Raw genomic sequence first — 16144 nt, 5'->3', positions numbered from 1 at the left:
ATACAATCTGCCACTTTTCTCATGTCTGTTCTGTTTGCACATCATTTGATAGATTCAGCTCAAACATTTTAACAGTTAGCAAGGGACAAGAGCAAGAGTCCCGCTGAAATCTCTTCAGAAATGGGAAAGCCTTTGTTACCAAGAACATTTTATTCTAAGCACAGCTTAAAGCTGAGGTTGTGTTTTTTAATGGATTTATTTTCTTTAGTACAAACTTACATAACCAGACTCACCACCATTTCAAACATGCAGCATAATCTGCTTTAATCCAGGCTTTAAATTAAGTGAGATTATAATATTGTTAGTGTAATTTAAATGCAAATGAAATTTAAAAGTTTCTGTGCATCAGTGAACAACTGAAATGTGAATTTAATGGGAGATAAAAGCGGAAAATGACGCACCTGTCTCCTTAACTGTCTGCCTGCAGAGCGGAAGGATGCGGGTCTCTTCAGGACCGAACTCTCTGGAACGTAGGTGGGACTGAGCTTGTTTCTGTCCAGACTCTCCTCAGGACTGAGCCAGCAGGCGCGTCTGCTCTCAGCATCTGTAGGACTCAGCCTGACGGACGGATATCTGTCTATACTGTGGCTGGACAGCAGCTTCGGACTGTCTGTGTTCGGATCCGGGTTCAGCCTGTATCCGTCCATGCTGTGAGTGGAGCTGAGTCTGTGTCTGTTTATCCGATGCGTCGGACTGAATCTGTACCCGTCTATGCTATGAGCTGAGCTCAGTCTGTGCCTGTTTGTCCGATGAGCCGAGCTGAGCCTGTATCCGTCCATGCTGTCGGCTGGAGTCAGTCTGTGTACTGGGCGCCTGTCGGTGGCCGGAGAGGCGCTGAGCCAGATTATTGGCCTGGTGCTGCGTCCGGACCCCAGCGAAGCGTGGCTCATTGCAGGCAGAGCTCCTGGAACCTGCAGCAGAGAGCTGCCTCCGCTGGAACCCAGAGAGGACATGGAGCCTGTGCGCAATTATCCAGTGATTGGACATAAAAACAGATTAGGATACAGGATTTCGCTACAATGAAATCAGTACTTTCATAATTAAAACTTATTTAACATGAATTAAAAGTGGAATCTTTCTTCAATTCATTCTTTAAACTCATTGCTACTTTACAGTGCCCCATAAAAGTATTTGCACCCTTTTCATTTTTTCAGATTTTGTTAAATTGAAGTATATGAATTTTGCTGGGATTTTACGTGATAGACTAACACGCTTAGCCGTACTGGGTTGCAGGTGGACTGGTGCCCATCTCCAGCGTTCAATGGGTCAAAGATGGGGTCCAGCTGGTTTTCAGTGTGGCATCCCTTTATTTACTCCGATACCCTTAAATAAAACCAACCAGTTTCCCTCAGAAGCCACTCCTTTTCAATCTTGAAACTTGCTCATGTGAGCTCTCTGTCCAATCAGACTGAGTTAAACTATTTTGCAAAGAAAATGGGGGGAAAAAAATCAATCTCAAGATGTGCAAAGCTGGAAGAGACACGCCCTGAAAGACTTGCAGCTGGAAGTGCACAAAAAAAGATGGATCCACACAACATTGACTCAAAAAAAGCAGTTTTGATCAGTTAAAATCCCAATAAAACATCCTTAAATATATGATATTAATGTGGCAAAATGTGGAAAAGTTCAATAGGTATGAAAACTTTTGCAAGGCACAAATTTCCCATCTGATGTACATTTTTCTGCTATTGTTGCTAGACAGCAGAAAAACACTTAATTTCAACAGACATTCAGACTATTTTTCTAATCACAGCTATATAAAAAGCACAAATTTTTAAGACGTTTGTTGTAATACTTTGGTGTCACTTGAATTCTGGAAATGAAAAGTCAGAAAATAAGAATCAAGATCAAGGATTAGTTGTGTAACAGCTGACGACTCGGACTCCATCTTATCCTCATAGGGAAATATGAGGGACTCCTTTCTCCACAAAGTAGCTAGATTGTCCTAAAAAGGACATGCATGGTTTAAAGTCTTCAAGTAAAAAAAAAAAAAACAGCTTAGCTAATTATTAAAATGCTCATGAAGGTGCTCATTTGAGCCAAGATCCAGGTTGAATGTGTGTTCATGCATAACATTGACTGTGCTCTGGGCCCAAACCAAGCGCACAGAAACATGATTTATATTCAAAAATTTTAATTAAAAAAAGTTTTTTTATGTGTGCAAATCACAAGTGTCTCTGTAGTTTAAAGATTTAAACTATGCTACAAGCTCAGAATACGTTGATTTGAATCGATCAGAGAACCACAGATGGTCCAAAGAGCAAAAAAGCAAAAAAAGATACACTAAAAATAATGGTTTGACAGTAAAAAGGGTTTTTCATAACAGCTACTTCGTTTAGAGATATTAAGTGGACATTTACATCTAGCTCATATTTCAATGGGATCATCAGTTTAAAAACAAGAACCAAGTTGGAAGTGGACCAATGATCCTCTTATTGATATCACACTTAACCTTCTGAGCCACCAAGCCTACTAATCACATCTGGGAACATCACACAGTAAAGTGGACTTTGTGCCTCTGGAGTAGTCAAGGTTGAACGTTCTCAGTGCTTGTGTGTGCACATTTTTACTGTGGTTGACCTCCCTGTTTTACATTAACATATATAAACACTCGTACTGCAATGTCCTTGAAGGCTCTCTCTGGCAGCACAGAGGCTGTGGATTTCCATAGTTAGGATTTTTCTTTTTTTTTTACAAGATGATAACCACTGGAGCAATGTCCCAGCATCTATAATTGTTGCATTGTTTACCAATTTTTTTAGCTAATTGGTAGAACATATTTTAAAGTTTTGATATTTTAATCTCAGTTTAGTATATTCATAAAAATATTGATTTTGGGCTTTTAAGGGCGGTAATGATTTTTCAGGTTGAAATGATTATACAACACATCTCACTGAAAAGCAAGTATTGGTTGCGCACTTTTAATTTTTTGTGGCTTTTCTCTGATACAAGCAGCATAGAATATGGTGAAGGACATTTGAGGTGGTAAATGAGCTATAAAACCAGTTTGAGCTGACCGAGCAGCCGGCTCCTAGGACTTGGTATGCTGTCATTTGTAGTCATTTTGGTAGTTATGCAAGATGAAATGAGGATTTTGCAGGTATTTATTGGATAAATTAATTGTTTTGTGTCTTTATGCTTTGAGATATCATTATCATCTTAATTGATCATTTAACAAACAGCATAGCTGACTTGTGGTGGTATTTACAGCATGCTCCTAAGCTCTGTATGATATCAAGAATTAGCTACAAGTTTAACTTTAATTTTATTTATTTTTAAGAACATTTAATTCTAATTTCAGCTTCAAATATTATTTTCATAATTGGAATGAAAATATTGATAACATAGCTGTCAAGCAGATATTAAGGGGCACAGCAGTGTCAACTTCAATTTATAAAGTATTTAGTAAACAATGGATGTAACCAGTTTAATTTTAATGGAATATTTAAGTAATCATTTATTTATTTATTATATTTTTTACATTTGTCTCCTCCACTGCCAAGAATTAAAACTCATCTTAAAACCCCTTTTTATTCTTTAGCTTTCACACCAGTGGAACTTAGTTTGACCTTGTTTGTTTTAATTGGTTTTACTGTGTTGCATGTTTAATTGTTCTTATGTCATATTTTCATGTGTGTAGATGTGTAGAATCAAGGCAATGCTTAAACTGGAACTGCCTGGCAACATGAAGTAGATTAAATGATTACAAAAAGCAATACTTAATGACCCGATACAAAGAAATTCAGACAAATTAGAAACAAAGTCAACATAATTGACGTCTATCAGATATATGTATCAAGCGTATAAATAATTTGTATAAAGAAATTCATATAAAGCCTTTTCTGAGGCTTTGGGACTCCAACCAAGTGTATTTAGAGCTATTATAGAAAGATGGACAAAGTGTGAAAAAGCAGTGAGTTGTGTGTGTTGACAACTGATTCAGGAAGTCCAAGGAAAATATGACTGGTAGTCATAAAAAACACTAAACACTTTGTTTTATAATCATTCCATATTGAGAAAAGACCCTTTAAATGAATCTGTAAAACCCTACATTGATATGACATTCATTCTGATGAGGAGGGTAAGTACATTTCTGACTGGAACTTGGATTCTATTACTCACTGGGAAATTAACACACACAAAACATCTAAATGAGCATTTTAATGATATTATTTTTGGTTTGATTCACAAAATATCAATTTAAACACAATTGGATAATGTGCGCTAAATCTGCTTCAACTAATTTGTCGTGAATCTTTAACAACCTGCCTAGGGACGCAATAACAGTGTCGCCTTTTTCCAAAGCGTCACATCTCAACTGTCGGCTAAGCTATTTATGGAAGCAATAATCGTCACAGAAGTCCATTTTGTGGTTACAGGCCTCTAAAAGCTGCTTCTCAATCTCTATTTCTGCTAAAAAAAAAAGCCAAATTACCTGAGTAGCTGTAGCCGGGGACGGCCTCCTGGCTAATGGGAGCGTAAGAGGAGCGTCTGAGAGGCGGGACGTAGTTGTCGCTGGGGAGAGACAGCATGCGTCCCATCCTCTGCAGGTTTCCATGGGAACACTCCTCATCCTCCACCTGCACCTGCCCGATCAGATCAACGCCTCCGTCACCGTTACTGCCATCCTCAACCTCCTTCGCCGGCTACATCCGAGGACACGCGGACGTTACCTGGACAGGTGTGTCCGCGCTCATCTCCAGGTCTCCGCCCACCGACGCGCAGCTGAGACGCCGGGCCGCCTCCTCCTTCTCCCTCTCTCTCCTCTCCTCCATCTCCTTCCGCTCCTCCCTCTCCTCCATCTCCTCCAGCTGCGCCTCCTTGTTGCTGTCCTCCAGGTGCTTCATCAGCACGGCGACGACCACGTTGACGAGCACGAACTGCGCCGTGAGGACGAAGGTGACGAAGTAGACGGGGGAGATCAGCGGCAGGTAGCTGAGGCAGTGGCGATCGTTTGGGCGGCAGTCCCGCAGCGTGTCCTGAGCCAAGATGGAGAGGAAGTTAGAAAGGATAATTAATTATCGCGATAAATGAAGTTGTCGTTCAGGTGGTGATTTGTTTTAGTTTTCAAAATGGGAAGCTCGGTACGCTGCTAAGACGCATTACACAATGATGTATATCAAGAATTCATTCCTGTTCAGTTTCTTATAATGTTAGAATATCACATAAGACCAAAAAAATTGATTTTTAATACAGAAACGTCAACCTAATTTAAACTATGTCTATGTACTGTACAGTAAAGGTCCTTGATACTTGTTCAGGGCTCCTTTTGCATAAATTACTGCATCAGTGCAGCGTGGCGTGGAGGTGATCAGACTTTGGTTTTGCTGAGGGGCCGTGGAAACCTAACCTGACGAGCCAAATGAATTTCATTCCGCTTAGCTCCGCCTAGCTTCACTCGCATCCATCTGGGACATCTCCCATAGAGAGTGATTTCTCCAACCAATTTTATTGTCCAGCCAATCAGGACGCAGGGCTGGAGTTTCATAGATGTGACGTAGAGGAGAAGAGACCGTAAGACTGTTTTGATTCAGACAACAATGGCGGCTCGCATCGAGGAAGCAAGCGTTAACATTGATGCTGCTATTTCTTCCGTGTTGTCCAATCTACCTAATATTGTTTCATTAAAAGAACATCAGAGAACGGCTCTGAAGGCTTTTGTTGGTGGAAACCATGTTTTCGCCGTTCTCCCGACCGGATTTGTCGGCTGTTCTGTTTTATTTTTTCCTGCTTCGCTCTCATCAGCGTCACGGGTTAGCTTCGGTGTGAGTGGTTGAAATAGCACGTCGATAAAGATGACAGACAAGTGGCTTATCCAATCATATGCAAGGATCTTTGATAAGGCCCAGCCTTCTGAAACGCCATTCCTATGGATCTGTTCCAGATGGATGAGTGGAGCTAGGCGGAGCGAAATTCATTTGGCTAGGGTCAGGTTAGTGGACACCCACTGCAAAAGGGAAACTAAAAGTAAGTAAACTTTTCTTGAAATGAAGGAATTTATCCTTGTTTTAACCAAGCAACTTTAAATGGTGTGTCAATCGAATAAAATTTTAGCACTTAAAATAGGAACAAATCATCTCCATCATCTTATTTCAAGTGTAGTATATCTAATTATTTTTATTTTAGGGGTCAAAATACTCATTCCATTGGCTGATAATCTTATTTACCTGCTCAAATCAAGGACACTCATTTCAAGAAAGTTTTACTTACTTTTAGTTCCCTTTTTGGAGTGCAGGTTGCTTTAATAGACAGCTCATCTGCACGCTTTGTTCTGGTTCTCATGTGTTCTTCTTGACAATACTCCTTAGATCCTCCATGAGGTCTCCAGAAGGTCATGAGAGTCTTTTAGCCAATGAGGCACAGGAATACCGTCGTCATTAAAGCCGATTGTTACCTTTGGCAGTGTGGGCAGAGCTGGTGGAAAGCATGAAGTGAACTTACTAAAATAAAAGACATGCTCATTTATTGAGATGCACCAGTTCAACGGATAAAGAGGAACGTATTAAAGCACATCAATGTGCTTCCAGCTGCTACCAACAGGGGGAGATGTTGAACTGACCGTGATCCGTGTGTGAGTCTGTCACAGAGGAGTTATCCACGCTCTAATGTCAGCAGCTCCTATTCTGTCATGAAAACAGTGATGTGCTCTCTGCTTAATGCACCGCCTGCTTCGCTTTCAGAGACGCGCACGGTCACGAACATGCACTCTGGCTTTCATCCCAAGTTCTCAGAGGGGGAAAAAAAAAAACAGACCTAACCTTCATAATCCCATTCCAGTTGTCTCCGGTGGACACCCTGAAGAGCGTGAGGAAAGCCATGCCAAAGTTGTCGAAGGTGGCGTGGCGACTGAGACCCTCGCACGGGTTGTCGTCTGAACACTCTAGAAGAGGACAAAAAGAGCATTAGAGGCGATAAATGTGGGAAAGCAGAGAAAGGGGAGGGTGGAAGAAAATGAGTTGTTTGTAGATTAGAGCTCTGATTGTCATAATTAACGTTTGCAAGTCAACAAAAATTTGTTCTTGTTATGCAATCCACAGAAATCACACCAGTGTCAGCTGAGGCACACTCTCATTACCGATTCAACACCGGTTTTATATGCACACACACACACACACACACACACACACACACACACACACACACACACACACACACACACACACACACACACACTAACCCAGTTTTCCAAAGAGCTCAACTCCCAGAGCTGCATAGATGAAGAACAGCAACATGAAGAGCAGACCCAGATTCCCCACCTATAGACGGACACACAACACGCACACACAGATATATAAGGCATATGATACACAGAAAGTGAGACATGAACAGCAAACATGAAGAGAGAGAGAGAGAGAGAGAGAGAGAGAGAGAGAGACGCAAACATGCAAACAAATATAGAAATAAAGCGCAAACGCAGAGACCGCTAAGTCTTACTCAAGCTGACGTCTAGTACTTCTTTAAAAACTAACAGCAGCCTTTAAAAAAAACACCTGGAGCAGAATCAGATTTCAGTTCAAGAAAACATTATTGCACTGTAACGAGCCTGGATCCAGCCCTGATGAACTTCAAAGCTGCTTGTTTATTCTAATTCGAACACAATCCACTCATCGGTGGAGGCGTGGAGATGTTTAATACGATGATGGAAGACCCGACTGACGAAGCGCAGGAGGTGGAGGGGGGGGGGGGGGGGGGGCTTCTGGACACCACAGCAAAGAGCCGGGACTGATCCCTCGCAGCAATAAGCTACTTCAAAGAAACCTGTGAGCGTGGGCAGGCAGGAAGGGATCATGGATAAAGTGACATGCACCAGTGAGCCCCGCTGATGGGCTGGAATACCAGCGTGGACGACTCCTGTATCTACGGGCAAGAAAGCTTCATGAGTGCTCGTCTGATTTGGGAGAAAAACCTACAAAAGCTTCATTTTGTTTGTTATTGGTCACCGTGTTGCAGGACAGCAGCACGGCCACGTCTAAAACACATCTAAATGTCCACTAGATGTTTCCTTTTTAACGTTTTATTCACATGTCAGGATTTATAAGGGGTCGATTCTCCTACATTAAACAACATTTACCATACGGGCTCAGATCTGGCCTAAAGGGTTTCCCTACCAACACAAGTAGATCCAATCCGGTCGTGGAAAAAAACTTCCAAACAGTGGTCGAGTCTTTAGCAGCGAAAATGTCTCAGCAGTCATTTTCTTTCTTACTTTAGAACACGTCTCTCAGATTGTCTGGAGGAAATTTGGCCATTGCTTCAGTTCATTTGAGGTTAGCAGACACTTGTTTCTGCACAGCTCACTGCCACATTTTATCAGCCTGAGGTCTGGACTTTGACTCAGACATTGCAGAAACTTGATTCTTTTCCCCTTTCACACAATCTGGTATAGATTTCTATAAGATACTCGCCCTGCTGAATGGCCTAGTTTAGATCAAGCCTCAGTTGTAAATGGCCTCATATTAAAGGTATAGTGGACGATCTTTAATACGGCTTCCAGTTCTGGGTGGGATCACCTAATCTATTGATTGTACCACATGCCAGTCATTTTTGAAGTGCTCACCTAACACCAAAGTCCCTGCATATGCTCGTTTCCTCTTGCTGTGCATGCACACTTCTAGTATTTATGTATCCAGTTAGCTTCAGTTTCAGCCGTTCATTGTAGCTCCACTGCTCACTTGAAAATGTCTGAGAGTTGCCAGACACAAACCTTCCTACACGTTCATTAGAAGAAGAGGAAGGCATCAGAAGAAAGAAATAAGACCCGATTGTATTGGGGAGATTCTTTCACGCGATTCCCCAAAGGAGCGGAAGAGCAGGTAAGATGCCGTTGGCCGTTTATTACCTACATTGCTGTCAAAATCATTGACTCTACCTTTAAACTATAGAATGCTTTGGTTTACGGAAGAGCTCATTCTCAATTTATTGGCTGCCAAATAGCTGAACGAGCCTGTATCACTGCCCTCCCATCCCCCTGTTTGCAAGTTAGTATGAAGATGTTTCTGGGCTTTCTGGTCAAACATCTCCACTTTGGTCTCCTCTGTTCAAAGTTAAGTATTTGCAAACCTAAATCGTGCTGCTTATTGGCAAACTTGTTCAATCTTCTTCCAATTGACCCCAGAAACTTAAACGTCCAACATGCTCACAGATGCCTGTATTGTCTGAGATTTTTTTTTATAATTTCTCTGATCATTGCTCGGTCTGACCTTGGGAGTGAAATTGCTGGAAAGAGTGGTAACCATAAATGTTTTCACTGGTGAATGATCTGTCTCACTGAACAAAAACGGACTTCAAAAAGTGTGGAAGTGGCCTTATAACCTGTCGCAGCAGCAACTGCTTCTCTAAGGTCGTTGATTATGTCTGTCAGCCTTGGTATTGTTTCAACCCGCAGCTCTATACTCCAGAGGAGCAAACTAACCGTGCTCCTGCTTTAACAGAGGAGGACATGCTTGCTGATGAACAGAAAATCAAGTATATCAGCAGCATCCACTGCTACTTTTACTCTTAAAAGCCGTGGAAGCAGCTAGGGTGTACTTCTTTTTTTTTCCTGTTATGTTGATGAGCAAAGTCTGACAACATTTGATGTTGATCATTATTTTAGTATGGTTTGGGCCAGTCTTTCAGGAGAGAAAAGTCTCAACCTCAACACAATGGAAATTATTAGAAATGGCCTGCCCTGAAAATCACAGTTCGTCCACCGGGGCACATGATTATGTAAAGTAGTGAATGAAGATTTGTATTCATCTGACTCATCGGCATACATAACGTATTCTGAGCTTGTAGCAAAAAGGCAGCTTATCACAGTTAATTTTTCCACTTTATAATTGATTTGTAAAATGATCTGTTATCACATATCTGTGAATTTTGGGGATCAGCAGATAGACTGAAGGTGAAGTTAAACAAAGATGTTTAATCAATGAGGTGATCATAGGGTATAGAAAATCTGCAATGTTCCTGAAACCCAAACTTATAAATAACTAAATGCCGTTTTCCTGTCGTCCTGTAGCACTGCTTCCAGGGAGAAAGCTGCTGCTGGTCTGTGGTTTGATAAGGTGGCGTTTAAAAGCTTGAAGGTTGACAGTAAAGATGGATGGAAATAAGTACAAAACAATCGGAGAAAACCTGCTAGAAACTGCAGAGGACTCGAGACTGGGATTCTTTCGTCAAGACGCTTAAAATCTGTTCATTTAATTCAGAAATATTGTGCTTGTAAAAAGAAATACATTGCTTGCATAATAGAAAGTATTGTGGAAAAGGTATGATTGTTTATGCTACTCATTTCAGAAAGTGAAAATAGCCCCTGTTTATAATGTGTCTGTGCATAGTGACTCTTTATAGGCTGACCCCAGCCTCAGTCTAAATTCCTCAACGGATTTTGCTTCACAATCCTATCAACACACTTCTTCCTTCCACTCAACTTTCTATGAATCTGCAATAAACTTTGTTAAAATATCCTAACTCTCTCAGCAACTGAATTTTGGGTTTTCGTTATCTGATTATTAAGCCATAATCATCAAAAGTACAAAAAAAGAAGAAAAACCTGGCGACATTTCACTCTTTGTATAATCAAACTCCATAAAATATGAGTTGCGCTTTCTGAAATGAGTGACAAAAACTTTCTAATTTTTTGAGATGTACTTTTAATACCCATAGGCATGTAATATTGGATCAGTACAGTGAATAAAAACTTTTGTAAAAATTGTTTTGCAGTACCTATTGCCTTAATTTAGGGTCTTTCTAAAAGTTATTTAAGCAGATTTATAACAAAGTTCTCAGGGGTTCACAAACTTTTAAGTGCAACGGTTCTTCAAAACTCGGGACATTCATTTGGGGGTTTTGAATTTATTTCTAATGTTACATAGACATATTTATTTTTTACTGCTTGAGGGTGTCACAAGTAAACTTATTAAGTAATAAGTGAATACAATAAAAAAACAAAAAACAAAGGGTTCAAAATAGAATGAAATCAAATAGATTTCATTCTGAGAAAAGTAATAATTAAATAATTAAAAAATAATAATACTGAATTAATAAAAATTATAATGAATAAAGACGTTATAAAAACTAGACTTAATAAATGTTTTAATGCATTAATAAATATAACGATTAAATAAACAAGTTTTTAAAAAACGCTCCTCTGATTCTTTTCTACATATATTCAAGTTAAACACATAAATCTATTTGGACCTTTTAGTATTGCTCTAACTTGACTGTGTTTTTCATCCTGCTGTTAAAAAGCGTAAAAGCTTTGTCTTTTGTAATAAGAGGCTTTCAGGCCGGGCTCATACTTTTATCTCTTCTCGGGTACCTGGCAGCAAAACAAAGCAGCAATAAATCCGTGTGCTGTGTAAACATAATCAAGCTGGAGATTTAAATGCAACATGGATCAAGACTCCGCAATCACCCTGTAGCTAAATTGCCTCGGGCTAATTGCTGCTGTTGCGCGGCGCTTCGTTGGTTTTTTGCAGGTTCAACGTTGGAGGAATCAGGGCTGTTTGTTAACCGTGCAGACAGCGGTCACTGGCAAGCTGACGCGTAAACCAGCATAATAAACAAGCAGCCTGCCTTTCATCAGTCCTGGACACCAGGCGAGCAGTTGAAAAGGCTGCTTTTTAATGCCACAGCACCAGGCCTGCTTCTTACCTGAGGCAGGGCTTGCATCACTGTGTCCAGCAGAGCCCTCATCCCTGTGGCCATCTTCAGCAGCTTCAGCACTAAAACAATCACAACATGTCAGCGCTGGCACATCACGGTGTGTGTGTTTCTGGCCCAGTAGATGAGCGCGTTACCTCTTGTTATCCTGAGGACCCTCATGATCCGTATGATTGTGGGATTGATGGGGAGGGAAGCATTCAGGTCTATTTCCTCCAGCGTGATTCCCATTATAGACAACAACACGATGGCTAGGTCCAGCTGGTTCCATCTGATCACAGAGACGCTTTTAGCTTCGCAACTAAAACATAAAACTCGGCGTTTTTAAAGAGAGGTTCTGTTTAAGAGTTAAAAGCAGTTCATGGAATAGGTTGCCTGCAGTAGTAGTTAGCCAAAGCTAACAGCTAGCCAGAGACAAAATAGCAACGAAGCCAACTTCTGCCACCTTTAAAAAAAAAACACAACTTTGAACCTTCGTCATCTTTGCACAGTAGTTGTAATTTAACAATAAGACAATAATTATTTACTTAGGAAGTGAAGATTTTGTTATATTTCAATCAGACAGGAATTGTCTGATTATAAATATACCAACGAGGAGGGCATATCAGACAATCGTGCGATGGCAATTTTATTTTTTAAAACAGCGATGACAATGTTAGCTGCGATGAATCCTCATTTTCATCTGTCATTATGATGCCTTCAGCAGCCTCTGTGACCTTTACTATCCTGGACACTGTCTGGTGGGAGCCTCTACAGCAGTGAGATTACATCCAACAGGCAAAATATTTCACTGACAAGCAAACTGGGAATTTCTGGCACTTATAGTATGATAGTCAGTAATGGTTAGTATTCCAAACATCCATCCGTTCATTTTCTTACTCGCTTTATCCCTGCTGGGGTCGCAAAGGGTGCTGGTGCCTATCTCCAGGGTGTATTCCAAACAATCACATGCAATCTTAACATTGCATATACGGATATTGTAGAGTGATGACAGAGAGATTTTGTAAAATAGCCTTCGCCTTGACCATTATGAAGATTTGAGTCTCCAGGACCAAATATCCTGGAATTAAACTAAATAACTGAGGACAACTTTTACAGCTCTCCATTGCCTCTCTGAGGCCCTAATAATTTTCTGACATAATAACATTTAAAAATTAAATGTCTTATTTATATCTTAATTGGATTTATCTTTAATTATTTTCCGAAGAAATAAACCAACTGGTACTGACCTCAGTAACTTTAAATCAGGTCCTTGTCGCAACATGTATGCTCAGTATGACGGATTGCTGCATCTAGCTTAAATAATTCAATTAAATTTTCAATTCTATTCTATTTATGCAGTGCCAATTCATGATACACGTCATCTCAAAGTTGAATTCAATCAGAATATACAGATTGGTCAAAAGGTTTCTAATCTAAGGAAACCCAGCAGGTTGCATCAAGTCTTGACAAGCAGCATTCACTCTTCCTGATATAGCATAGAGCCACAGGAGCACAGGGTCATCTGCAATGTTAATGGCTTTGCAGCAATCCCTCATACTGAGAAAGCATGTAGCGACAATATTGTTTATTATACACCAGTAACAATGATGCCAAAAGTATACATTTAGGTAGTCAACATAATGATAAATGCAAAATAATTGGTGCACCAATGTTTAAGAGCAAATAGGTGAGTAAACCTGCTGTATCTGCGATAGTTTAGTAGTGAACCTCCCAGACAGCATAAGCTAACGCTAACTCGCATTAGCTTGATGAACACGGACGGCCCAGTGATCGGGTATTGTTGATCTGTGACACAGCATTCCCCCCAAGTCCGCCATCCAACACTCACGTTTGGCCAATCATAGCGAACCACCTGGACAAAAACTGCCTGTGCCAAACATCTGGACCCGGTCCAGTCCGCATGGAGCAGACAAGCTAGCTATACGTTTACGGCAGGCAAAGATGCTAACTGCTTCTAACCTTTCACCAGAACCTCGCATCCACTAATCCTGACCCGTCCTTTTAAGGGGCTTTTTGTTGATCAGTGCTCTAACCTCTCTTTGAAAAACCGTCGCAGACCGAAAGCGATGAGCTTCAGGATTGCCTCGATGACGAAAACCAGCGTGAAGACGTAGTTGCAGTATTTCAGTATCTCGTTCAGGTACTGCGAGACAGAGACAGAGAAAGAGAAAGAGAAACACGCTGTACCTCTGCTTCATTCTGGGACAGGTATGGTGGTAGGGGGTTGCCATGGTTACCTGAGGCTGGTTGTAGTGCTCCATGCTCATAGTGAGGAGGTTTGTGAAGATGATGATGGTGATGAAGAGATCCAGGTAGTGGCTGGTGCAAACTGTGTGTATGGATCGGCGCAGTGGGGAGTAGTCGGAGTAATATGGCTTCTCCAGGGCTCCTGTGAGACACACACACACACACACACACACACACACACACACACACACACACACACAGTCATTAAAATGCTTCTGAAAGAAAAAATATTATATGGGCTATGAAGTCACTGACGAAACGGGTGCCAAGTGGCACTCCGTTGCGTGTGTGAGTGTGCCGACCAAATGTGCCACCTCAGGAGTTTAAACCTATCCATCACGCACACACACACTCGCCGTGGCACCTCAAGGTGTCTTTGGGCAGAAAACCCTCGCTATCTGCTGCCAGACAGTTCAGCGACTAAGAGGAAAGCACTACTAGAGATTACACTGCAGAGAAAGAGTGGACAGAGTGAGTCACCAATGTGGCTATTAAAAAAAAAAAGAAGAAATAATGATGAGTGTGTGTCTGTGTGCGTGTGTGTCAGTGCTGAGTGTTAAAAATGTAGAAATTACTCTGTGCAGAAAATAAAAACATTTTGCAGCAGTGAGTGTATTATTTATATATAAACCAAAAGCAAAAGGCTATGCAGATGTGCATGTGTGTGGTTGCGTATTTGATCAGGTATCCCATATTAAATTAGACAAAGTCCTAAAGGTCAAATGTGTAGAAAATTATGTCTCCTTAAAACAACGAGCTGATCACACGCTCCAATATCCTTTATGAAAAGCCTAATGTCTGGAACAGGCTCAGTGTTTCATGGATGAAATTTGCTTATAAACCGACATTCATGTCACCTTTTTGGGCCAAATTGCTCCACTCAGAGGTCTGCAGGAGGGAGTTGTGTCGGCCTAGAGGTCAGAGCAGGGTGCTTGAGTCCTGGGAAGGCTGCAAGTTCCCTGGTTTGAACCCCACAGAGTGCAACTCTGTGTCCTTGAGCAAGATCCTTAAATCCTTATTGTGGACATCGCATGGTCCTGTTTGCACTTTGGTCCTACTCCAAATCCAAAGAACATGAGGAGTTTGGCCATATTTCATCTGGCACTTTCCTCTCTCTGCATTTCCCTTTCATAAATACTTTATATTAGGAATAGAAAACCCTTCAGTCTAATTTCTGATTCATACTTCAAAGGAGAAAAGACATGACCAAAATGAAAAAAAATATAGTTTTGCTGGTAATCAAACAGCTGCTGATGTGATAGAAGACCCCAAAAAAAAATAGTTTAGTTTGGACAGAAGCCAGTGTTCCCCACCTGCGGAGACACTTCTTGTAAACAAGCCTGGCAAAAGTGTTCCCACCCCTTTGACTTTTTACACATTGTGTCACGTTGAAGACTTGTGAAGTGTGTCTTCCTGGGATTTTATATGACACAAAGCTGTAAATAATTGTGGTGTGGAAGGGAAAGGATTATGGAGGATCATAAGAGTCACTGAAAAAGAAAAAAACATTTAAACTTTAACATTTAAATCACACAATTATAAATCCAATTTGAAAAGCGTTTTTTAATTGCACTTTTTAAATTGAATTATTAAAGAGGAATTTGAAGATGTCTTTATTAATCCATTATTAAATACTGCAATTTGAAAATGTATTTTTTAAATCCGATTTCTAATTGGAGATTTCAAAACCGCAACTCATAAGTCCGATTATAAACATCTTTCACTATCAAATATTTAAAAGGGTAATTCCTTTTTCCAATTCCCCTTTCCTTTCCACCTTGCATTTTCTAATCCTTTTTGCTATTGCATTTTCTTTTTACTTTACCCGCCCCCTTTAGCATTTACGTGACCCTTCTGGTCCCTGAGCACACTGAAAACCAAGTTAAACCAATCACAGCTGCTCTTCAGATGTAAACAGCTTTCTCATTGGTTACGGTGGCCGTAGTGTTGTGATCCAAGTCTGGCTGCCTAACCAAGCAGAAGGTAGTGGAGACGTTTAAAGCAGATCAATCATCTGAAATGGAACTAGTATGGCAAGACCGAAGCATATAAAGACGTGACCGTCCACCTGAACTGACAGGCTTGGCAAGTAGAGCATCAATCAGAGCAACCAGAAGACCCCTGGTGACTCTGGAGGGGCTGCAGTGCGCCACAGCTAAGGTGGAAGAATCAGTCAACATTCCAGCTATTAAGCACATCAAAAATCAAACCTTTGCGGGAAAGTGACCAAAAGAGAGCCATCATGCTG

The 16144-nt window shown here is 40.9% G+C and overlaps 1 protein-coding gene across 2 annotated transcripts in view; it reads right to left on the bottom strand.

The window, feature by feature from the left end:
* The window catches only part of cacna1hb (calcium channel, voltage-dependent, T type, alpha 1H subunit b), a 115297-nt gene that overhangs the window by 4443 nt on the left and 94710 nt on the right, over nt 1-16144 (bottom strand). For both annotated transcript variants that reach the window (XM_036137457.1, XM_021322227.2), the window contains 9 exons: nt 13887-14038; nt 13683-13792; nt 11784-11917; nt 11638-11708; nt 7178-7256; nt 6759-6880; nt 4674-4979; nt 4436-4586; nt 402-958 (listed from right to left, as the gene is read on the bottom strand). In XM_036137457.1, coding sequence (XP_035993350.1) covers nt 402-958; nt 4436-4586; nt 4674-4979; nt 6759-6880; nt 7178-7256; nt 11638-11708; nt 11784-11917; nt 13683-13792; nt 13887-14038 — 1682 coding nt within the window. The remainder of the gene's footprint in view (nt 1-401; nt 959-4435; nt 4587-4673; nt 4980-6758; nt 6881-7177; nt 7257-11637; nt 11709-11783; nt 11918-13682; nt 13793-13886; nt 14039-16144) is intronic.

The sequence above is a fragment of the Fundulus heteroclitus genome, chromosome 5 (genome assembly GCF_011125445.2).
Source record: "Fundulus heteroclitus isolate FHET01 chromosome 5, MU-UCD_Fhet_4.1, whole genome shotgun sequence".
NCBI lineage: Eukaryota > Metazoa > Chordata > Actinopteri > Cyprinodontiformes > Fundulidae > Fundulus > Fundulus heteroclitus.
This window is presented reverse-complemented; position numbering and strand designations above follow the sequence as displayed.